This window comes from Aplysia californica, unplaced genomic scaffold (assembly GCF_000002075.1).
Source record: "Aplysia californica isolate F4 #8 unplaced genomic scaffold, AplCal3.0 scaffold00002, whole genome shotgun sequence".
NCBI classification, from domain to species: Eukaryota; Metazoa; Mollusca; class Gastropoda; order Aplysiida; family Aplysiidae; genus Aplysia; species Aplysia californica.
In genome coordinates this window covers 4,387,240-4,412,500 of record NW_004797272.1, presented here as the reverse complement: position 1 = coordinate 4,412,500, position 25,261 = coordinate 4,387,240, and the positions used below count along the sequence as shown (strand labels likewise).

The window sequence follows — 25,261 nt, the reverse complement described above, 5'->3', positions numbered from 1 at the left end:
TTCAATTTTACTACCCAGTAATAGAAATGTATCTTAGAATTGCAGACAAGCATACATTTTACTCTAAGTTACCATCAAATATGAGTATGTGTATGCTGTCCTTATCCACTCTTTTTTTTTCCTCTTTTACTCTTACTAATGCTGGCCATATCTCACTGTACTATCCACCGTGCCTTCCTCCCCCCTCCCCCTCCTATTCTTTGTTTCATCTGGCATCCTTCTTGTCAGTATTATGATCATAATGATAACTTTCAAAATCTGGATAAATTCCTTCATGTGGTTTGAGAGATGCTTCTGAAGTGACATGTTGTATTATTGTTGGCTCTGTTTTTCTATTCTTGTTGAAATTCTCTTATGAAAGTGTTGTACAATTTGGATTCTGTGTATATCTACATGTATTTTTTTTCCACACCTGTACTGCCACAGAAAATTTCCCTCAGGAACAATAAAGTATTGTCTTATCTTATCCTATCTTACAATTCGTGATGTCTTGACCTTGCCCTTTCACAGCAAATGTATTGGAGGAGCAGAGGTGCCTGCTCTTGTTGTCAAGTCTATTGCAACAAGTGACGCTACATGTGGTGGAAATGTAGGAGCCTCAAGTTCTCAGGTTACTCTGGAGATGAGGGCTGTCAGTGACGGTATTGTCAGGAGCGACAGGGATGTCACCATTGACATCTTCCAAGTGGACACTGTCGCAACTACCACTGAGACAGGAATTCTGCTGAAAAAGTTCAATGTATGAATTTTTCTTTCCTTCGAACATAATTCTATGACTTGTTATTTTATTGTTATGAACATATTATGATGAATTTGCTTTCAATTTGAAGATGCGATGTTCTGGTACTGTTTCTTTTTGTATTCTTTTTGTATCCCAAACGTGATGTGAGGCGACGAGACGAGAGTCTAACAACATCGTCAACCGAGCATGAAATCAAATATGTATTAGGTTCTCACAGATATAGACTTTTGAGGTTAAAGGTTGTGCCTTTAAACTTTTTAGGGAAAGAGTTACTACTAGTGCCTGCCATTTTAAGTGAATAGAAATCTTGCTTCTAACAAATTCTAAAAAACTTGGTTGTTTGTTACATATGAATAATAATCGTGAATTTAGGGGGGGGGGGGTCTGTGGTACACCGTCAGATGAAGTAGAAAGAAATATACAAATGGTTATACTCATATTAATTGTTAATGTCTTAGTTCTTTCAAAGTCATATTGTTTTGCTGTAGAAGTCAATGAAAAAAATAAGAAAGTTTATCAAAATCGTAACTCCAACCCTCTATTCTGTTCACTCATGTTTCTCCCTAACTCCACTAAAAACCATTGGAAAAGGGGAACACTGAGACAATACATAGGCCTACATTCTTTGGGCCTGCAACAATTTCAAGGAAGTTAGCATCTATCTAATTTGTGCTTTCCTTGGTGCTTTATAATCATTTGCCTATTACAATTATAAGAAAAATGTTGTGTCTGTCCATGTTTCTTCACTTTATTCACCTTCTTTTTTCACTATCCTCATCCATCCAGGTAACTGTAAGAAGTTCCGACCTGGCCGAACAGTGTAAGGTTGTTGGAGATCCGCACGTTTTCACCTTTGACCAAACGTAAGAAAGAGAATGATAGATTTGCACTGTACGAGAATCTAGTAGTACTACTGTCGAAAGTTAGCTTTTTAGAGGAGATTTATGGACCAGTCCATGTTATCATTTTAGACTTTCATGATTCATATTGAGATGTTGCCTACAGCTTAGTGTCAAGGTATGTAGCTTTGATAGTTTTGTTTTACTATTATATGAATTCTTTTCTTGTTGTCATCAAGATTTAATTCTTGGTTGTTTTGGGGGGGCGGTTTATTTCACAAGGATGTTTGTTTTATTGATTTCTTTAATGAGGACTTAATTATTGCTCTTTTTTGGGGTATTCAGTGAAACTTTGTCTAACATACATTTTGTGAACTTGTTGCAGAAAATACGACAATATGTTGACGGGAGAGTTTGTTCTCTACAAGCACCAGGATCTGCAAGTTGAAGTGAGACATTATCTAATGTGTACAGTCAGGCACAGATAACACGAACGCAGAAAACTCAAAGTCACAGATAATTCATACAATTTGCGCGTCCTTGATGACTGATATCTCTTTAATTTTTCATTATGATCGGTTAACCAGAATGATACGGATGTCCCGAGCAGATTTGTCCATCCCTGACGTGTTTGAGTTATCCATGCCTGACTGTATTTTTAAGACTGTTTGGGATAGGCTCATTTCTTTAAGGCAAAGATTACATTGCATTGCTGTTTATCATATCAAGAGCATGGTAAATAGTACTTGTGAGCATCTAATACTGCCATGAATAATTAATCCCTTCTTTTCTCATATTCCCCCTTGCCATTGCAGTGCTGGTGATAACTGCTTGATTGGTATCCAGAAAGACTATAAAGTCACAACAAACATTCAAATGTTATATATTTATTGTCAGGGTCGGCATACAATTATCAGTGGGTATTTTTTGTGTGAATACAATGTTTTGTGATAATTGTTTCAGTTATGAGTTTGAAATGTTTCAAATAGAGGTTGGTTAAGACAGGAGTGGCTGAAAAATATTTTAAGATATTTTCTTATATGATTTTGTTTGAGTAAACAATGGGGAGGGGGAACAGACTTCATGGTTTTCGAAAACTGTGTTTCTCTTTTTCCAGTATTTGTTGTGACTTGTTTCATTTTTTAAAACTTCATTATGGGTCTTTTTCGCATACCTTCGACTCTCCAGGTTCATGGCTACTTCTACAAGACTGGAGTAGGTTCCAGTGCATGTGGCTTTGCTGCTCGCGTCGGCAATGATGTTATTAGAGTGAGCAAATGTGATTCGCGCACAGACACCATTCACCCAGTGACAGTGAAACTGTTCTTGGTCGGGGAACTATCTCCTCAAACTCTGGTGTACCAGGAGGATGATGGTGACACTATAAAGGTAAGGCTAGTATTTTCTTTTATAAGTGACACGAGCAGATAGATCATAACATATTGTATCGGAATGCAATTTGCTGTAACTGTCATATCTTGTTTTTTTGTTCAAAGCAAGTGAATTATAAATATGCCAACTCAACCCGGATGTGTTGATGGCATAATTGCAGCCCTGTCTTTGATAAAGTCACTTGGAAACCTCCATTTAGAGCTTACTTGCTCTACCTCGCTGATGTTCAAAAGATATTTTTAACTATTTAAGAATAGGGGTAGAGTAAATTTACTTTATTTATTTTATTGGATTAAAGTATCATGGAACAATTTAGCCCTTTCTTTTTGTTTGTAATCACTTTCCTCATGCCTATGTTTGTTTTCCTGGTTCTGCTGCTTTGTTTTGTTTTTATAAATATAGTCAAAATTGTCCAAGACGGCCACCCATTGACGAGAAGAAAACTGATTGTCTTGGACAGGTTGACCTCTAGGACAGTATCAGTATAATACCAAAAAAATGCCGGGGGGGGGGGGGGGGGGGGGGGGGTGAAAAGTGGTCATGTGTACAGGTGAATGTTTAGGACAGGTGGCCATTGGAGCCCGTTCAACTGTACTTCTCTGATTTGTTTTGGAACATCTGTTCTTTCAATCCCTGTAAACATAAGAACTTGTAGATTCTTTTGCTACTCGTTGTATGATTTAATTTGTTTGCATTTACGTGTGCAATTGAACTACTCCTTTGAGATACAGAAACAAATGATTGGTAAAGAATTATATGAGTTTTTCATAATTCAGTTTGAAATGCATTCTGAACTGAAACTCAGTAGGTTGATATTCTTCACTTTAAATACACCATGTCTCCTCTTTCCTTGAATTATCACTTTTTAGAAATAAAGATTGCTTCTGTAGGTAAGCTACATGCCAGGCTTATTAACGATGTTTTCACATTTCTGTGAATGAATACCTTGTTTTGGGATGGGTTTTTCAGTTAACAATTTTTAATAATTTTGAACGTTTTTTGTGTGAAATTTTTTTTAGGCTAGCCCCCTGATTTCTTGAAAAATAGTCGCATCTGGTCACTTGCTGTCGCTATTTACTTGACAGTCATAAACTTTACCTCTGCAAAATTCTTTGATCTAAAAGGCAGCACGAAATGAAGTAATCCACCCACCCACACACTGCAATTGTAAATACCACCACGTTTGATGTAAATGCTCCCAGGACTGTTGTTATCATTGCCAATCAGGCAAGCTTTACACTATGCTAGAGCATCTATTTCACAATAGACCATGGTCAATCAAGTGGGTCTTATTTTTAACCCTTTGAGCCCTGACTTCCTGAGGCTACCATGCACCTCTGCCTGAGCTCCTGGGCGATATATTACTAACATTCTAAAGATCGTCAGAATCACTTTCCATATCCCACTCAGGGTAGTCCTGGTCATTACAAGCATCTAAATTCAGAAAGATCTTCCAAATAATCATGAACATCCTGTTTAGTAAACACTGTTTTTCGTGCGCATTTTGTCCCAGACAGGCCGCGTTAGAGATAGGGTCTCGCTCTCCAGTGTACCAGTAGCTAGGCATACTGGCAGTTTTAGGCGCCACTGCTGTACCGGTGGCAAGGGCTCAACAGTAGACTGTCAACTAAACTTGCACCATGTAGCCTATCTTTATTTTGATAATACAGTCTAGCATGCACATAACTAACACACACACAGCAAACAGATTTTCAGGTCCCAAATTTTTTCTTGTACATTTATTTCCTTTGTATTTTTTAAAACATGTACAAGCAAAGTTCGTCCATAACTTAAAGATTTCTGCGTCCCACCGATTTCGCTCATCTGTTCTCAATATTGTTCTCTGACGTTCCACAGTAAATGGAGTAAAACTCATTACATACTTTCTCAATAAAGAACTGACATAGCATTCTTGTTGATTACACTTTGCCATTCAATTCTTCCTCCAGGTTTATTTGCCGACTGGCGCATTGATGGAAGTAAGAAGTTCTGTGGATGCATCCATGAATCTGTACCTGAAACCATCCGCTGTAGATATTGGGAAAACATCTGGTAAGTTAGTGGGGTTGTTTTTTATATCCCTGTGTTCTTTTGTGTATTACACCAGATAAACTACCTGAATATGTAGTGTAGTGGTTAGGCTTTTTGCTGTAACAAGCAGAAGGCCAGGTAATTCCTATGTGGGTAGATTCTTAGTGGGTATCTCAGTCTTTCTGCTGGGATATTGTATCCCTCTCATTTTCTCACTAATTTTACCTCTGACACCAGGCAACCCGCCATCTCCTCTCCTTCAATCGGAAAAATCTAGACTTCTATTAAAGATGAATAGGTATTTTTTCAACAAAAACTAGACAAATGAACAAGCTTTAAGGTGACACCAACAAGTTCATATGCCTGGAAACTGATGAGCGTCTGATTCCACCCTGTCGTGACACAAATGGTCTCAATATATGTCTTCTTTATAGTTTTAGTGCAGTGGTGAGTTGATGTTTAGATCAGCCTTTACATCACTCATTTGATTCCAAAATTAGCACGAGACCAGACAGTCAACCTTTATTCTCGAGATATATTCATCTACACTATAAATGAGCTCATTGTGTTTAGATTTACCAGGATGGCTAAACTGCGGCAGGGGGGGAGTTGCTGGGGTTTTTTTCCTTGTTGTGCTTTACTTCTTGTGTGTCCTTGATTTTTAACATTTTTTTAGTAGCCACGAATTTTTCATATTCCACCCCCGACTCTTTTTTTTCAGGGCTTTGTGGTGTGTTTGATGGCAACAGCACGAATGATCTGCTAGGAGCAAATGATGTTTTGTACTCAGTAACAGACCCACAAGAGGAACCAGACACTTTCAGCAACACTTACAGGTAAAAATAATAACTTCTTGTAGATACAGGTTGTTGAGATAATGATAAGAGAGCCTTATAAGTCCTATCACATTGCTGAATTGCTGAGCACTGTAGTCCTTCATAATTTTGACTTTGCACACATGTGGCATCAGTGGCCTAGTGGTTAGGCTCTCAGACTCGCAACTATAAGGTTTTAGGTTCGAATCCCGCCAGGAGCCCGATGTTGTGTCCTTTGGAAAGTCACTTTACACGAATTTTCCTCACTTTACCCAGGTGGGAATGAGCACCCAGCTGTAGACAGTGAAAGATCTTGTAAGCTTGTATGTGTTTGAGCGCTTAATCAGCTGCTTGCTCTGTATGCTTCGGGAAGCCAAGAATGTTTCTGAGTGCTCTAGGGTCTGCTGGGGTAATATTATAGTGTAAAGGGCATAGAGCTTGCTGTCGAGCAGGGGTATGCTCTATACAAATGCTATTTGTTTATTATTTATTATTATTATTATGAATTTACTGCCTACCCATACCACATATGTTCTGCTCAAGGGTCTGTTTCAACTGCCTACCTCAGCTGCAGCCCCGGCAGTTTCGGAGTTCAGAATTTGTATTATATGGCATTATTATCACAGCTATATTTTGTGACTCTTTATCAGTAAGTTATATCACGGTGGGGGGGGTTTTAATACCCATTGAAATGGCAGGTACTTTGGGAATAGCATTGAGGAATATGGTCGGAAGTTTTTTTATTTAAGAGTTTAACAGTATTTAGGTCGCATTTTAATTATATTTTGTTTTCCATAAAAATTATATCTTCACAGAGTGTCAGATGCAGCAAGCATATATTCAGGCTATAAGGGATCTGGGGACATAGTGCCAGATCTGTACTGCAGCTGTGACCTTTCTGGTGTGAGCGAATGTGCCAATTTTGGTGATGTTACTGCTTGCGGTGTCAGTGTATCAGGTGAGATGAATTCACAACTTGAATGTACCTTTTGTTTTGTGGTATCAATGGAATGTAGGCCTACATTAACACATTCAGATTAAGTACAGAGAGAGACATGACAAAGGCAATTAATTACTTTAAACCCTGTATTCCTTGGGGGTGTGCTTTCCTACAGTCAGCACTGATTTTGTAGCTAAGCTCGTTAGACAGAACAGCAGTCTCATCAGTCCCAGTGTCAGTGGACTCCCTCTCTTACTCTGAGCCACTCAGGACATATTTGGACCGTAATTGATACTGTCACCTTCCTCGCTCTCTTCATCCCCATACTCCACATCTTCCCCATAATTTGAAACAACTTGCATATCCAAGTCAAATTTGGTGCCTTTTTTTCAATGATTTTGGAGTTTATGTTTTGCGGAAGCACACTTTGATCAGCAAGACTAGACTGTGTTTATGGACTGTTTCCTGGCCAATCTAGTAATACTAGCATATTTGATACCAGTTTTTTATTCCTGAATTTGAATCTATGCTGTGCTTGTGGCTAAATCTCTGTACCAAAAAATTAGAGCCATGCAGATGATAAGTGGGACAATGTGACATCTGAAAGATAACTAGGAATAGCAAATTTTTGCCCTCTTCCATCACGTCTATGGTATGGCTTCAAGCCAACAATTGCGCATTTTTGTGACATACCACCAGGCTACATCCTGAGGGAATGAAGGGGTTAACAGTGAGATTCATGGTCATCTTCAGCATTCTCCTTTAATTGTGCCTCATATATTCACTGTTGAAAGCCATAAATAACCTTCTTAGTGTCTGTAGGTTTTTTAGATTTTTTTAGGGATAGTAAATATGAGGTATTCTGATAAGAGCAAGTGATATCCAAGCTGCCATGGGAATGTAGCATCTTGCAATGCCTTTTATGAGACAATATATGGCACCAACACTCCATGGAGGGGAAAGTGGTAAAACTCAAGTTCACAAATTCTGTCAAAATGGTAAATCCTCCTGTCATTTAAAATAATTGGTATTTTCACCTTGCATAATCATAACATCTATGTCATTTAGTAACAAGATTTCAGGTCCACAGATTTGTTTAATCACTTCTTTAAAACCGTAATGAACTAAATGATTTACTTTAGAACGGTTTAGAAGCAATGACAAACTACACTATGATTCACACATTTGACTCGCTGTTTTCATATTGCTTTCACTGTAACAGGCACAGATATCACTGACCTCTTAGTGTCAGATTCCACATTTGAACAAAATCTCCTAAATGGGGCTGGAGGGTCCAGCAGGAAGAGAAGACAAGCTAACAATGAGGAGACCTTCACTTATGAACCCAATGACAATCAAAATGTAAGTTAAATCTCCTTTTAAATATCTCTTGTGTATTGCTGTCTTTCAATACTTGCATTATCCTAGTCATGTCTTCAGCCCGTCTAAGAAAATGTAGCCATTTACTCTTTTCACTCCTACAAGAAATGCTGTGGCTCATTTTGATCTTCTCAGGGGGATCAATTTAAGAAATATAATTTATATTTGTTCCCTTCAGAGACTGTAAGTTCTGGCATACTATATTATATGTGAGGCATTGAAATAAAATCAGGGATCTTGTAAAAATAATGAAATTAAAGAAACCAACATTTTTCCGTCTGTCTAGGCAATTTTTACGGAATTGGGAGGGAGGAGTGGGAAGGCTCAACCCTTTTCATATCCATTTGAAAATACATATCCATTTTGGTTTTACTGAAAAATGTTGATCAAGGGCACACAAAATGGAAGTTTGCTGTTTCCATGACCCTACAGCATTAGAAGTCACCAAACTTTGGCCCCCATTTTCTCACTAATTTCAGTTCTGACACCAGACAATCCCCACCTTCTTGAATCACAAATATCTCAACTTCTATTCCAGATAGATATGTTGTTTGTTGTTTGTTTTTTTGGGAGGGGGTTTTCATTACAACCAAGTCTGTAAGATTGTACATTTTGTTCCAACAACTCCATATATGACCAAAATGATGAAAGCCTGACTCCCCCATGCTGTGACATATAGGCCTTTATCTTCTTACTGGAAACCCGAGACATGGGTACATGAATCTTTGTCTGTGTATTTAAACTACAGTCAGAACTGACTTAGACCACCAGCCATTATCAAGGAGAAAAGTGGTTATTTTAGAGAGGTGGACATATTGGAGAGTTTCCTCATAATATTATTTCTTAATTGCAAGTGAGGAAGTACGAAGTGGTCGTTTAGACAGGTGGTTGTCTTGGACAGGTGGCTGTAAGAGCAGGTTTAACTGTACTTGACTTTGTTACTATGTTTTTGGTTGGGTTTTTTCACTCCTATGAATTCATATCTATGTTTTTGGTTTGGTTTTTTCACTACTATGAATTCATATCTTAACATTTACTTTTGTTATGTAAGCTCAATATGTTGAACTGCATGTTGTGTTATACATACCTTACCAGAGCGCAGACAAGCTTCCATTTCTGAATCAAAAATTATGTGAAACTCACTTTGTTTTTACAGGATCCAGACTGGCCTACAGCTTCAAATATCACAGCGGATAGTGCAGAGACTTTCTGTCGTAATTCCATACAGGACCTGGATGGCTATCAGCAATGCCTTCAGTTCTCTTCAGACAACTTTAAGTCTGAAATTCTGAACTGCGTCAGAGACATAAGGAGGACAGACTCACTTCAATGGGGTGTGGCTTCTCTCCAGAGTCTGCAAGCATCTTGCAGGAACCAGATCTCCTCCAATTCTTCTTTATGGGAAGACAGTGATCCTTCCGATGCACTTGTGGCACCTTCTTTAAGTACTATCAATGATAACCTGTGCCCTAATGACTGCAGCAATAACGGAGTCTGTAATCAAGGTAATATCCTTAATGCCTTCTATCTCATTTGTTGCTAAAAATAGACACTGCAGACACTCTTGTAGTTTCTTCTTTTCCATTAACTTATGTGGTCGACAGTTTTCGTTTTGCAAACTCTTATCATTGCAGTGTAGAGCGAAAGAAAAATACTTTAGGGGAAAATAAAGAGTTTAAAAAATGCAAGGCAAACAGCTAACCAGATCAGATATTGATAGCAATACAAAATTAAGTGGACTTGAAGATCTTGGGAAGAACATGTGTAGACTGAGGGCAATGCAGATTTGGAAGCTGGTAGAGTTAACTCTAACACTGATTATGTGATAATTACCAGGAAATGTCCCTTCTTGATATAGAAAAACTTTAATTGTAAAGTGTTTGGTACTCAGACTGAGAGTTTTGAACCAAATCTGTAGAATTATATAACTTCTGATCCCACTGAGTTTGGAGCCTTTAAAATCTTCACGTTGGCCAATTTCAAAACAATGTTTTCAACACAGATGATTTGTAGTTGTACTTTTGAACTGCCATACACTTTTCAATAGAAATAAAGCTCTCACTCTACATTCATTATTCCATTCCAGGAGTGTGCCAGTGCAGCAATGGTTACTCTGGCTCCAACTGTGCCTTGCCACCAAATGTTATTCCATCAGTCCAGAGCACCCAGACCAACATCCTTTGTGCTCGTAATACGGCTGACAACTGTAATCGTGCAACAGTTTTTGGAGCGAACTTTCTGGAGGGAAGCATATGTCATTTAACTCCCATCACGGTAAGCATGATCTCATCTCATGTCTTAACTAGTTAAGAAAATACATCACAAGGTTGTCACTCTGATGGATTGTTCCTTCATTTTATTGGAAGACCTCCTTTTTATCTGATGTGCCTTTAGACCACTTTATTGGAAATTCTCCTCTAGCAGTTTCATTTGGTTTGCAATAGACCACTCTTTAAACTTATTCACAAGAAGACTTATCTGATCCACCTCCATATATATACTCTAGTGAAATCTAGACTCTGGCTAGTTCAATGAAAACAAATATGGCTTTAAAGAGTTGCAGGAATATGGAAAGAAAGTAAAGATATCTTGAGCAGATACTTCATCAAAAGAGAATGTTTTGAAGCAGCTTGGACTAACATTGTTAATGCTATGAGTGTTTATCAACATAGACAAGGTCGGGAAACAAGAAATGCCACAGGCATTGATCAGCACGAGCTGTTCATTGAACAATAAGTCTTTTTCGGGTTTATGAAGTTTCCAACTTTGACCCTAGGCACTGGAGACAGTGGAATTTTCTTACATATTTATAGGCACTGAATAAACTTGTTGTAGCCACATTTAAATATAATATCCAATGAAAATTTCAGTCTTCCTATCCAGTAAACATTTTTTGGCCTTTGTGCTGCAAGAAGTTTCTTTGTACTGGATTCAGTCTCTGCTGTCCAAATACTGGGCATCTACCAGTTGACCTTACTGGCAACAGCAGGGCTTAGAAAGACAGATGTACTGACAATAAACCAGAAATTCTATCATACACATTGGGATCCCTTCTTATGGAGAAATAAAGCAATTTTAAAGAGTCATAGAACGAAAACTTTGGAAAAGAAATGAATTCAAACCTGTAAAGAGAACTTAGAGTAGAGGTAATGACTGAAAAGAGGATGCAGCACTCTGAATACAAGATGGAGAAAAATAAGGTTTCCTCAGGGATACAGATTCTTGACAAGCAACCTAAATTGATGGTTAGTGAATTACTGGAGTGGTATGGGGTAAATATATAACGCATACCGGTACCCTTATTAATTTTTTTTACATTGTTTAAAATTTTTCACTTTACTTGGTCATTAGGTTAGCTCAACTGGCATCACAGATCAAAGCCTGACTGCAATCAGTAACGCAACTTACCGGAACAAGTATCAGGTTCTGTGTGGGATACAAGAACCAAACAGCTACAAAATCCGAGTGAGCAATGATGGACAACGCACAAGTCCAGAGCCAGCCTACTACATTGTCTACAATTCGGAATGTGAGAACTGTGACTTCAGCGGAACAGATGGAACCCCGATATGTACCCAGAAGGTGAAGACACGATTGGCAGCTGATTGTTCTACTTGGGATAACAGTTAACTTGAGAATATTTTTTTAAACCATAGTGATATCCAGTTACATGGCCTCTGTTCAGTTTTTATTGATTTAGGGGCTTTAAAAAAAAAATCATTTTCAGCAAGAGGTTTTTATAAGTAAAACTATAACCATAGCCTACCCAGTGAAAGAGGGAAATCAAAATGTTTTCACTGAGACAAACTAGTTTAGAACTGGAGAATAACTCCAATTTGGTTACATGGTATAAATTTACAATCTGGTCTTTTTTTTTGTGATTAAAAGTTGGCATGGAGAGATCAGTGTGCTTTGAACAGACTGAGTTTCGATTTAGATCAAGTGACTGAATGTACAATATACTTTTCATTACTTTGGTTTTTTTCCTCAGCCAAATACGTGCTTGATAAATGATGTGTGTTACCAACAAGGAGGAAAACACCCGACAGATAGCTGCCTCCTCTGTGATGTAAACTTTTCTTCCAGCGAGTGGGCACCCTCTTCAGGTATAAATTCATAAGCTTTTAGCGTTATTTTTTATTATAGTTCTTCTGTGCCTACGTCTGAATGAAAATAATCTGTGTGTGTGTGTGTGTGTGTGTGTGTTTGTGTGTGTGCCTAAATATATATTGCATGAGAAGAAAGGAAGTAGTAAGAAAGGTTTTGAAAATGGGTATTCAAATGTAAAGCGCATTGATCTACTTTTTTGGAAATGCGCTATATAAATGTTATGTATTATTAAGATTATTATTATGATTATTATGGTTATTATTATTATTATTATTATTATTATTATCTTTGGTCCCAGAGTTGTTTTTTTTACTTTTTTGACTTACTGCGTGGGTGGTTGGCGGGTGCTCTGGTGTGGTTTGCTCCTTCTTTCCTCTGAACAGCTATCGTCCTTATCTCTCCTCCTTCTTTTTTACGTTTGTTGTTACTCTCTTGTAACACCTCTAATCTTCGGCACTTATATGACCTTATTGTGTTGCAAGTGCCGTAAAACTCTTTACTAAAACTAAAACTGACTTACTGCAAAACCTGATAAGATGTTACCCCAGAAAGGGTCACTTCCAAATGTGAGTCAAAATTAATTAAAGGGTATATGTCTTGAATATATCATGTTGCTGGAAGATTCATTAAAAAGATTTGTCTTGCTCTGCAAGTTTTTAAAATATGTCAATTCAGTTCAATCTGAAATAGCTTCCTTGGCTATTTGCTCTCCATGAACCAATATTTATAGGGAGGTTGATATTCAGTATGGTAGTTAATTAAGCTTTTTGGTAGTGTACTGTGGGAATACTATCAAAAATTTTTGTACATTTTCATAATGGGTTGATAGGTGGGTGAGAGAGAGAGAGAAGGGGAGAGAGAGGGAGAGAGAGAGAGAGAGAGAGAAAACAAGAGAGAGGGGGGGGGTAATATATAAAAAGGGTTTAGTAGAAGAAAATCCTTTGTGTTACAAACTTCAAAATGTATATCTACTAAGCTTCAAGACATTGATTGAAGCCATGAAATATAGATAGAAACTGACTTGATCGGCACGAAACAAGAAATACTTTTACGGTGTACGAAAAAACAAACTGAAAGTGAGAAGCAACCACCTCTTAGTCCTTCCCCTGTAATCGCCCAAAGACCTACTTTTCACACACAGGCACGCAAAGTCATGACGCGCACTCGCTACGTAAAAATATTAAACCTGTATGTTGTCAATTGGTACCTTGCTAATGACGCTGTCCCATGCAGATGAAGTCTAGAATCAGATATTGTACACTGTTTTAAACACACAGCCATATACACAATGAACTAATTTAGCCTTCCCAAGGACACAATTTAAATCCTTTAATGCGATTCAAACCCAAAATATTACAGTTGAGAGTCTAAGAGTGTAACCACTAGAACACCATGCAGCAGTTTGAAATCTGGTGGAGAAAAATGTCAAGAACTCTTGGTCATTGCTGTCACAAGAAAAATTAATTACTTCCAATTTTTTTACTTACCTTGTAAAGTTGGGTCAAACGAAGTTATTCTTTGGTCTTGGGACAGTGGCTGTATGACTTATCTAGGTTTCTTGTACGTAAACTATTGAAATTGGCTCTGGCAAGATCACTTTATAAGTAGCCTAACTCTACACTATTTTTGGTCACTTTTCACTCTTTTTCTAGAAAGTACTAGGTACAGCTTTCACCAATAGACTATATAAACTCTGTGCTATGATGTGTGAGGCATCATGGGAAATCAGGCCCTCGTCTAAATAATTAAATCGAAGATATCGGCATTTTTCCGTCAGTTTGGCAATTTTGATCTAATTTATAGTTTTTGGCTCATCACCTTTTATGCCCATTTATAAACACATTTTGTGAGGATTTTACTGAAAGACGTTGATTAAAGGCACAAAAAATGTACATTTTCAGTTTCCCAGGACTCTGAAGCTATGAAAGTCACAAAACTTTTGAGGCCATTTTCTCCCTAATTTTACCTGTGAAACCAGGAGACCCGACCTCGTTCAAATGCAAATATCTCAACTTCTATTCAAGATAGATTTGTGTTTTTTATTTCATCAATATATAAATAAACAAGATTCATGATGATACCAATAACTCCAAATGCCCCAAATTTGACGAGCACCAGATTCCACCATGTCGTAACACACGCAGAAACACACACACGCACACGCACGCACACACACACACCACACACACACACACACACACACACACACACACACACACACACACACACACACGCATGCACACACACACACACACACACACACACACACACCCACACACACACACACACACACATACATGATGCGTGGACTTATAGACAGACATGTACAGTTGAAATTGTCTGAGACGGCACCCATTGTTGAGGAGAAAAGTGATTATCTTAGACAGATGAACGTCTTGGGGGTTTCCAGTGGCTGAGTGGTTCATGAGTTCAGGCTCACAAGGAATGTCAAGCATATGTGAAGCGTGCTAACAAAATAAGTTACTTCTCGGATTCAAGCCTTAAGGAAATAAATAAATCATGTTTATAGGTGAAGTTTTTACAATTAATAAGTACGAAATAATAAATGTAAAAGACAGGTTATAGTTAAAGAATATGGCATCAATAGAAAATCTACCAATTTGACCCTAATGTCGATTTTTGGCCAACATCTCCATTTGTGGATAGTGAAAAGTAACTCATTTTTTTAGCACGCCTCACATATTGGTGACACAGCGTGTTGATGGGCGAGTCACTGGGATCTGTCTTTGAACCAGATATGATACCCCTAGCTCATAAAAATAGGGTGCTGCACAGTGGTGACCAGAAATAGCGTATTTGGAATATATTATCTGCATGTTTCAGTTTGCATGTATCTGTGTGTTTATCTGCTGTAGGGCCTAGTTGTAAACTAAATTTCCCCACAGGAATCGATGAAAGTGAAATCCATTCATTCATGTATGATGTAGAAGAAAAAAAAAGGGAGGATGGAAGTGGGAAATGGCCGTTTGTACTGGTGATTATCTTGGACAGGTAGCCATTAGACTCAAGTAGGTGGTTGGAGGGTGCTCTGGTATGGTTTGCTTCTTCTTTCCTATCAAACATTTATCGTCCTTATCTTCCCTCCTTCTTTTTTATGTTTGTTACTCTCTTACTATAACACCTCTAATCTTCTGGCGCTCATATGACCTTATGCAGTTGCAAGCTCCGTAAACTTCTCTTAAAAGTAAAACAAGACTCTATGTAAATGCAAAAGTGAGTTTTTGTGTTTTCCATTGTGTAAACCACAGATGGAGCATGTAGAAGCACAGTGCCGACCTCAGTTGGGCCGATCACAACCCGACAAACAAACACAGTGAGCCCCGATGCAGTGGAGTTCAACTCTCGCACTATCATCATTGTGTCTGGCTGCGTGGCAGGCCTCCTGCTCATCATCCTTGTAATTGTTGGTGTGATTCTCATGATACGGTAAGTGCCTTGTGGTTGAGACTTTTTGGGGGGGGTAATTAAGTGTTTTACGGCGCTCGCAACTGCATGCGGGCGCTCAGGACGCATTAAGCATTTTTAGTTTGGCGGGAAATTTTGAATTTTGCCAGTGTGGCGGCTGAAGCCTACTCTTATCCATTGATTTTAGGACAACCAAGAGATCTTTAAGGTGCAAAACTTTCACACGAGGCCTCCGACATTTTTCACCCTTACAAATTATCCAAGAAGGGTAGGTGCTCGATCTTATCTACCCTAAGATCAGGGGTTGCTGAAAGACAGCAGTAAGAAGGAGCCAGGAGAGTGGCAGTAGAAAGGCAACAGAAAGAGTCAGGAACCCAGAAGAGGGGGCGGGGGCGAATAGAAATTGGAGACGAAAGCAGACGACAAAACATGATTTTGGAGCAGGAAAGGAGGTGGAAGGAGAAAATTTTAGAGAAGAGAATTTTTGCGTGGCTGTCAGGTTTCGAATTTGAGACCTATTGAATGAGAGGTGAACACTGTGCCTCTCGACCACGAGAGCCTCTGGTTGAGACTTTTAACTGAAAAGTGAAAAGCCTGCTATTAGTTTAAGATCGCCTAGTTACGCATTCATACACATATAACATGTACTGCGGAAAACCCTGCAAAAAATGTTGTCACAGGCTGTCACAAAATCATTTCTCCATATATTCTCCTATTTGAGTTCCTCTTTTTTTAAATCTAGCAACGGATGAGATATCTGTGATGAAAACATAAAAAAATTAGAGTCTTCATTTCGACTGCTCATTGTGAGTCTCCATCATATGTTACTTTTCAAAATGTCATATGGCGGAGCCTTACAGTAAGTAACGGAGCCTTACAGTAAGTAATCAATTTGATCCTCTCTGAGAAAATTTTGAATATCTAGGAGATGCAAGTTTTTCTCTTTTTTCTTTAGTTTGACCAGCTTGTTGAGAACATTTTGAATAGACTTCAAGGATGAGAATTATCATGGGGAAGTTAGAGCCCTAAAGCTGAAACAGCTAAGCACCCGCAAGAATGAATTCTTTCTCATGCAATCTATAAATGAGTTATTTTCTTCATCACTGAAGTCGTGGTCAGTATATGATTATAGTGTCTCTCCTAGTTGAGTCACATAATCAGTACTTACTTCTATAAATTTGATTGGATTAAGCAGAAGATAGGCAACTGTTTTTGTTCCGTGAGAAAATGGTAATAAATTAATTTGTAAACTGGCTTTCTAGTCGTACTCTATGTATTCTTAATTGTAGTTATTGTATTATTGTTTTAATGTTATTCATAATGTTATCATTGATTTGCTCTTGCAGGAGAAGACGATTGCAGGCTTACAAGTCAAGAATGAATCGCTCCGTGTCAGATGAGGATTCCCAGTTTGAGCGAGTGTTCAATGGATCCTATGGTATTCGCACAGACAAGTCATTGACATTCTACAATCCCTCCATGCACCCATCGGATCAGTACTACGAACATTCAATATAAAGATCATTCTTTTCGATGTATTATAAATAAGATATTACAGTCTCTGTAAGTCATTCTATACAATAGTTATTATGCCTTAATCATATTTCAGTTTTAGCTCGTTGATCAAAAGTTTTGCAGCCATGTATAAAGGACTTTGAATTTTAAAGTTTCATCATTTTCGGGACGAGGTTTAGGATGGATTGGGATGGGGGAATCAATTTTAATCTTATGTTATGACAACTCCTGATTGTTTTTAGTTCCGGGAGTTTCCAAGGGTTTCCTTGGCCTGGTTGAATACTTTCAAAGGTTAAGTAAATACAGGACTTTCAAAGGTTGGGTTGGATTTTTTTTTTGGGGGGGGGGGGACTGGCTTTAGTGTCGCTATTTACGAAAACATAACTTTACAGTGTACACAGAGACAAGAGCAAAGAGGAGCACGGTGTAGAGCTGCCGAGGCTTAGAACTGTTACTGCAGTGCTCTGCTCTTAAGTTTTTTTGTAACTCTTGTATTCTAGAGTGTGTTGATTATTAGACGACCCGTCCCCAAACAGGATTTAGACAGAATAATGAGAAGGCAGATTGCATTGTACAGCTTCTCTCTTTTTGCAATCATTTTCATTTATACTAGCTTTCCTTTGCTGTCAAAGAAATTCTGAATGCAAGTCAAAAACATATAAACAAATTTCATTAGAAGTCTTTATCGAATTTTTTTGGTCAGTTTCTTCCTCTGGCTTACATTGTTTTAAATAAGATTGTCATCATAAGAAATATATATGTACTTTTAATGATTCATGTAAAATGTAAAGATGTAATTCAAATTCTACCAGATGTCTCCCTATAATCTGCATTTGTACAGTGATTAGAATATTTGATAAATTTAATTTTTGTGATCAGCTAATATGATAATTTAAACACTGGATCACATTTTCAGGAAATAGCTTACAGGTGAAAGAAGCAAAGATGCACTCAGATTCTTTATTATAATTAAGTCGTTGTTAACTAAACTGAGTGTTTGAAATATCTGTGATAGGCCTTTTTAGGTGAATGATGCATTTTTTCAATCACTTGCCATATCAATTCATTTCACGATTTTCTCAAATAAACTTTTATCACAATTGTGTATGAAGTGTGCTATTTGATATATAATATATATATACAGTCGAACCTGTATAAGACGGCCACCCGTTGTCAAGGAGAAAAGTGGCCGTATAAGACAGGTGGCCGTCTTAGGCAGGACTGATCCAGATGAAGAAAACAAACCATTCCTTTCTGAGGTCCCAACCGAAGGTTGTTGCATTGTTGTTGTTGTTTTCGCTGGGTTTTCTTTTCTTTTGTCGCTGCTTTTGTGCACGGGTGACAATAAAACGAAATGTGTCAAACAAGGAGGATCAAGTGCTAGGGTACAACAAACACACGTACTACCACTCGGAGAACAAGCAACGCTTCTGTCTCAAGTTCATGCTGACGTCCATTGTTACTTTGTTACAGACTGAGTAAACAGTGACCACTCATCTCACTTGCGATAATTTGTGTTTCGGTTCTGGGCGGGGCTTACGGGTTATGAGGGATCACACGCTTCCCTCCCCAGCAGCTGAAAATTAATTTTGTTACCTATTGGTCAACAGTGGGAGGGGCCTTCACAACATGATCAGTTGGAGGGACTACCTAACAACGACAGGTTTTTAGACTATGACGGCTCGCCCACAACGCCAGGGGCCAATGCTTGATTTCTGACAAAACGTAATGGAGTCACTAAGGTGGCCGTCTAAGACAGGTGTTGTTGCTTTGTGTGATAGGGGTTGTGTGTTGAAATATGGTGGCCGCAGCCGCATTGGACAGGTGCCCGTTTTACACAGTTAAATTATATAGAAAAAACGCAAGGGGGGGAAATGGAAAGTGTCCGTTTGTACAGGTGACCGTCTTATAGAGGTGGCTGTCAGGGCAGGTTCGACTGTATATATATATATATATATATATATATATATATATATATATATATATATATATATATATATATAAAATTATATATTTGTCTTCTCCGCTTAGTGTTAGAATTCCAAACAATATAACTTATAATATAAGATAACAGTTTGTCTGTCAATGTTTGACGATAATCAATGCATCTGCAGAGCAGAATATTTTCCAGGTGGAACAGAAGAAAAGAAGATTAAGGTGACTTATGGCTGCTGCTATGGCCAATGAGACCAATTCTGGTAGAGAATAGTTTGCCACACTTTGAGTATTTAAATATTTCTCGCTGGCTTCTTTCTGGGTTTCAGCATTTCTAAATCATGAATCGTCAAATGATTTGCTGCTGTCTATGATTGTTGCCCTCCATGGGTCTGTCTGGAGCTAGGCTTTCCCATGTCAAAGATTGATGTTGAAGTCCTTCAGCAACATCTTCAAAACGTCTTAAGTTATTTTGGCGCACTGACTTTACACTTCCCTGAGGACAGCTCTGAATAAAATACTGCCCTTGGGAATTTGAAATCAGATGTCCTTACGATATGGCCAGCCCTGTGAAGTTGAGTTCTTTATTTGAGCTTTAAAGCCTTTCAACATTTGCCCTTCTGAGAACTTGGGTGTCTGGTATTTTGTCCTGCCACCATATTGATGCCAAGAATTCTCGTAAGACACATAATATTTTATGGGAAAATGATAGCACTTCTTGGCATGGCTTTGGTACAGTGTCCAGGTCTCAGCACTGTACAACGAGTTGGGAGAACAACAGCATTGTAATTGTAGACTTTCAACTTTGTGTCTGTGTGAATGCAGTTGATTTATTCATCTGTAAAACCATTACACCATCTATGCGAGCATAAGAAGATAGTGCACAGGCCTACTGCCAAGATGTTTGAATATATTCTCTGTCAAAACATAATGGAGTAACTACATGTACAAGTACAAGCATCTGTAATGATTATAAATCAAGAAGAGCTAGGTTTAATTCCCATTGTTTTGTTTCAGTCAAAATATGTGGAAATAGTTTTTTTCACTGAAGAAAGGATAATTTCTTTTTACATGACATTGCACTATTTGCATGGAATGCTAATATCGTAAAGAAAAGAAAATAAGCAGCTAATCATAATTTGTAATCTCATTGAGCAAAGATGAAATAATCAAACGAGTTTAACAGTTTAAATATCTTGTATGTGGGGGGTTTTTTTAATTATATCTGAGGCTAAATATGTTCACCAAAAGGAAAATAACAAAACAGAATATTGCAAAAACTATAAACCTAACTTCTATGAAATGAGGCCAAACTCTCAAAATATATTAAGATATTACAAATATACTACCAATTAAAAGATCGAATTCTTAAGGACTGTATGTAGTCAACCCTTCTTTACGGCTATGAATCCTGGACAATCACCAAAGACAGCAGTGATAAAACAGAAGCAACAGAAGTTTGGTTTCTAAGAGACTTGAAAAGTTCATTAAACAAAAAGAAATCAAATGAAGAAACTTAGTATAGCCTCTGACAATACTGAAAGAAGACGCTTGGACCGCTCGCCAATTTTTAAAAAAGCAGTTACAGACAAGTGCAGTTTTCTGGGCAGGCCTTCGTTTGGGTCGACGTAAAGGCTGTATAACTATAAAACAAAACATATTGCTCTTTCTGGAAAAATAGATGGCAAGGGGGGGGTTCTTCGGGGGGGGAGCAACGAAGCAGTAGACCCAAAACAACTACATGTAGAGTATTGCATGCCTGTGTGGGTCGCCCGCGCTCGCACTGTAGTGCGGTCAAAAATTCGTGGCGCAACTTGTCACAAAATATCTTTTTAACGGGTGAATTGAATCAATTTGTCTTAATTTAATCATATTTTTCCACAACAATTGAGGCTATAGATCTTAAAACTGTTCTTCATAAATATATAAAGTTATGCTTCAAATCTCCTTCACGCAGAAAATTGAATTATTCACAGCACTTCCCTGCACTTCTCAGTCTCACACATTTTGCGTACGCATAATAGGTATGTGGCTTACGTCACAGCTCACCAATGACACTTTTTATGGCTTAAACTAGTTACAATAAATTATGTTCATAGTGAGCACTAAATTTTCTCAAAACATGCCTCTAATAGAGATAATTTCGATATTAGAAAAAAAAAGGGCGGACTTTTAAAAGCGATATAGATGTAGATCTAGTGTCATATCTGTAGGTCTAAACCTTTTCCTTTTAAAATCAGAAGAAACCACCCTCTGAAATTTTTTTTTTACTATATTAGTAGTATAGTAGGCCTGTTTATTAAAGGATTTTCTAGAATACAGCTAACAGATGTTTACAAAAATATTGATCTGTCAAGACAAATCGATACAAGTCGGTAGACTTTCATGAATGCAAAAGCTGGAGAATTTATGTTCAATAGCTGAGGAGACATAATGTGACAATAAGTTGCACCACGAATTTTTGACCACATTACACAATGTATAATAAAACAGTTTGGCTGTGAATGCTGGACAATCACTAAAGACAGTGAAAATAAAAATAGAAGCAACAGAAATGTGGTTTCTTTGGAGACTGCAAAGAGTTCGTGGAAGGAAAAGAGATCAAATGAGGTAGTGCTTGATGAAGCCCACGTGGGACGCTCAATATGTTAAAAACAATCAGGAAACGACGAATGCAGTTTTTGGGACACCTGAATAGACATGGTTCTTGAACATCTAGCTCTCACTGGCAAAATTGAGGGCAAGCGAGGCAGGGGTAGGCCCAGAACAACATACTTAGGGAACCTAAACAAATGGGTAACAGGGAAACGTAGCTTTTTTTTAGAGCATCCGAGCAAAGGAATAAGCGGAAAACCATGATCGCCGATGTCTGTTGCAGATCTGGCACTGGATGATGATGATAATAAAACATAAGGGAGAGACGATTGATGCATGAGCTGTCCGGGACGCTTGGGTGGACATAACAAAGTCCTTCAACCCTGCTCTTCCCGAAAACATAGAGTCTAGACGGTAAACGAAGCAAGAGTAAAGTTGTTCCTGCATTCGATCCGGACTTTGGGGATTGCCTTGTATTAGTGAGACAACTTCCTGGGCCTTCGGCATACTGTAGTAGGGTGGCCAGTTCCTTGAAGCAGGAGTATACATTTAATAAATTTAAAGAACAGCACAAGTACATCGTGGGGCTACTTGGAAAACCTGATCAGATGAACGATGGGACGACACCAAGATAATAATAACGTTTTTGTTTTGGATTTGCTTTCTCTCCAAACATACGACCAAAGAAATGAATGGAGAGCCAGCCATGATCGCTGATCTCTTTTTTAGATCTGATTTTTTTTAATGATGACTATGCGAGTCTTTGTCTTTTTGCTGGAATACTGTGTCCACTACGCTCATATATTATATTATGAGACATTAACAGTCATGAGGGATCGAAAGTTGTACTGCGTCACACACAAGAAGGAGGGCGGGGCTCTCGTGGCCTAGAGGTTAAGGTGTTCGCCTCTCATTCAAAGGTCGCGGGGGTTCGAATCCGGGTAGCGACCGAAAAAAATGTCTTCTCTAAAATTGTCTTCTTTCACCTCCTTTCCTGCTCTCTAGCAATGTTCTGTTGTCTGCTTTCGTTTCCTCTTTCTGCCCTACCCTTTCACCTCTTTTTCTCACTCCCCTGGGCTTCTGACTCTTTAGGCAGCCTTTTTACTGCTACTCCTTGGCTCCTTCTTACTGCTGTCTTTCTGCAACACCCCTGATCTTCTGGCAGGAAAGATCTACACCTAGCCTTCTCGGACAGGGGCGAAAAGTCTCGGAGGCCCCGTGGGCAAGTTGCGTACGTCCAATATCCCTTGGGGGTCTAAAATCTATAAGAGTAGGCTTTATATATATATATAACAACCACCCAGACAAAATTCAAAATTTCCTACACACTGAAAATGTCTAATGTGTCCCGCACGCTCATATGACCTTATGCATTTGAGAGCGCCGTAATGCACTTACACTTTCAAAAAAACAAACAAACAAAAACTGGCTGGCCGGCCGCAACGATATTCTGTCCCCACGGTTTTATGCCAAAAAAAATATTCTGAAATTATGCAAACCGAGCCCAAAAATGTGAAATGATGCGATTTTGTTAATTTCAACAAAGGATGATAAAGGAAAATATTCCGAAACTATGCAACAAAAAGGATCAAATTTTGCTAAATTATGCGGGGTGCATAAAACCACGGGGACAACGATATCAGGCACAGCCTGCATACTTTTGTGTCCCCGGCCCCTGGACTGTCTGCTGCCCGCGGGTGACATAATTCTCGTTTATAACCTTACTGAAAACTATAACGTCCTATTGCAAAGCTGATGTCGAACTCGGAACCAGTGTTATCAAAATTAACAGAACGTCTTTTTAGTTTTAGGAGAGGTTTTACGGCGCTCACAACTGCATAAGGTCATTTGAGCGCCAAGGAGGTGGACATCAACAGAGCAGAAGTCCTTACAGTTACAGGGAATCGGGCTTACTTTGATCACCTCTCTAGCTTCAGAAACACAAAGTCTGCTTCGACCAGAGAGCAGTGGTTTATAATATGCATAGAGTTACCCCCTTTTAAACGTATAGTGTACATCTATGATAATATGACTTCAACTATCAAGGCATCCAGGAAATAGCAGTTCACAAGAGTGTGACAAACATACAAAAGAAGTAGAGGGGAAATGACGATAGTAAGGATTAGGAAAGAGAAAACAGCAGTTCCTTGTTGCAGTTCAGGCACAGTTATGAGCATGACATACTGTGCGTAAGAACATGTTTGTGTCCTCCCTTTAGGAATGGCCTAAAGACACTTCAGTCAGTAGTACCGCCCCGGTTGGTACAGAATGTCTATATGATAACTGTCTTGGAGTAACTGTTACATGTAATAACTCCAAGGTAGCTGTTGACTTTTTTCTTGCTGGATTTTGAAGACCACAACAAAACAAAGCAATATAAAATTATAAAATCAGCAATATGGCATCGTTTATTGTTTTTATATCATATCGCTCAGAAGACGTGCAACTGCCAATTTAACACCCCCCCTCCCCCCCCTTCCCCTTTTTTTTTAACGCACATCGATCGATGACCACAGCCAGCTAGAGTTCACCAAACAATGGCTCCCAGGTCCCATGGCCATTATTTTTTCAAAAAATTGTTTTACGGTGCCGCAATAGCATAAGGTCTGCGGGACACATTAAACTTTTTCTGTTGGAAGAAAATTTGAATTTTGCCCGGGTGGCGGCCGAAGCCTACTCTTATCGATTTTAGACCACCAAGGGATCTTTAACGTGCGCAACCTGCACACGGGTCCTCCGAGATTTTTTCACCTTGTCCGAGAAGGCTAGGTGTAGATCTTTCCTACCAGAAGATCAGGGATGTGACCAAGGGGGTTACAGCTTTGTTTTACGCTCCTTGGGTGTGACTGAAAGACAGCGGTAAGAAGGAGCCTGCAGGAAGTAGCAGAAAAAAAGCTGCAGAAAGAGTCAGGAGCCCAGAGGAGGGGGCCAGTTTATTTAATTCATCTGGCCTAATGCCAACATGTGGAAGAAAAACAAAACCAAAACCAAAAATAATAAATTGAGGATGTGTTTATTTGTATGTGCTCAGGACTTGATCCCCAAAATAATACAACAATTTCGTTTAACTCTACAGTGCAATTCAAACATGCCTTCAAAAACTTCGTGACTTCTATTTATAAATGGTCGCTTTTAACGGCAAGCGGGCTAACTCAGATTTTGGGGGTTTCCAGAAATCTTGTCCTACACCAAAAGTGGGCATTGCCCGACCTATAGGAGACGTTTGGTTTCACTGGTGTGTATATGTGTTTGATTATAGGGAAAACTCCCGTAGTCTTTTAAAGAAACTGAACAAGGGGCAAAAACTTTATATGGCCTAAAGACACTTCAGTCAGTAGTACCGCCCCAGGTGGTACAGATCTCGAATGTCTATATGATAGCTCTCTTCTTGGAGTAACTATTAATAACCCCAAGCTAGCTGTAGACTCTTTTTTCCTGTTGGATTTTGAAGATCACAACAAAACAAAACAATATAAAATTATAAAATCAGTAATATGGCATCGTTTATTATTTTTATATCACACAGAAGACGTGCAACAGC

At 38.5% G+C, this 25,261-nt stretch overlaps 1 protein-coding gene across 2 annotated transcripts in view; it reads left to right on the top strand.

Annotated features, from left to right (window-relative positions):
• Window positions 1–18,295, top strand: part of LOC106014199 — a 100,180-nt gene extending 81,885 nt beyond the window's left edge. For both annotated transcript variants that reach the window (XM_035973992.1, XM_035973989.1), the window contains 14 exons: window positions 511–739; window positions 1,529–1,605; window positions 1,967–2,030; window positions 2,770–2,970; window positions 4,923–5,025; window positions 5,726–5,840; window positions 6,635–6,777; window positions 7,982–8,121; window positions 9,296–9,644; window positions 10,226–10,413; window positions 11,491–11,721; window positions 12,131–12,245; window positions 15,519–15,696; window positions 17,022–18,295. In XM_035973992.1, coding sequence (XP_035829885.1) covers window positions 511–739; window positions 1,529–1,605; window positions 1,967–2,030; window positions 2,770–2,970; window positions 4,923–5,025; window positions 5,726–5,840; window positions 6,635–6,777; window positions 7,982–8,121; window positions 9,296–9,644; window positions 10,226–10,413; window positions 11,491–11,721; window positions 12,131–12,245; window positions 15,519–15,696; window positions 17,022–17,193 — 2,305 coding nt within the window. In that variant the 3' untranslated portion in view covers window positions 17,194–18,295. The remainder of the gene's footprint in view (window positions 1–510; window positions 740–1,528; window positions 1,606–1,966; window positions 2,031–2,769; window positions 2,971–4,922; window positions 5,026–5,725; window positions 5,841–6,634; window positions 6,778–7,981; window positions 8,122–9,295; window positions 9,645–10,225; window positions 10,414–11,490; window positions 11,722–12,130; window positions 12,246–15,518; window positions 15,697–17,021) is intronic.
• The last annotated feature ends 6,966 nt before the right edge of the window (window positions 18,296–25,261 follow it).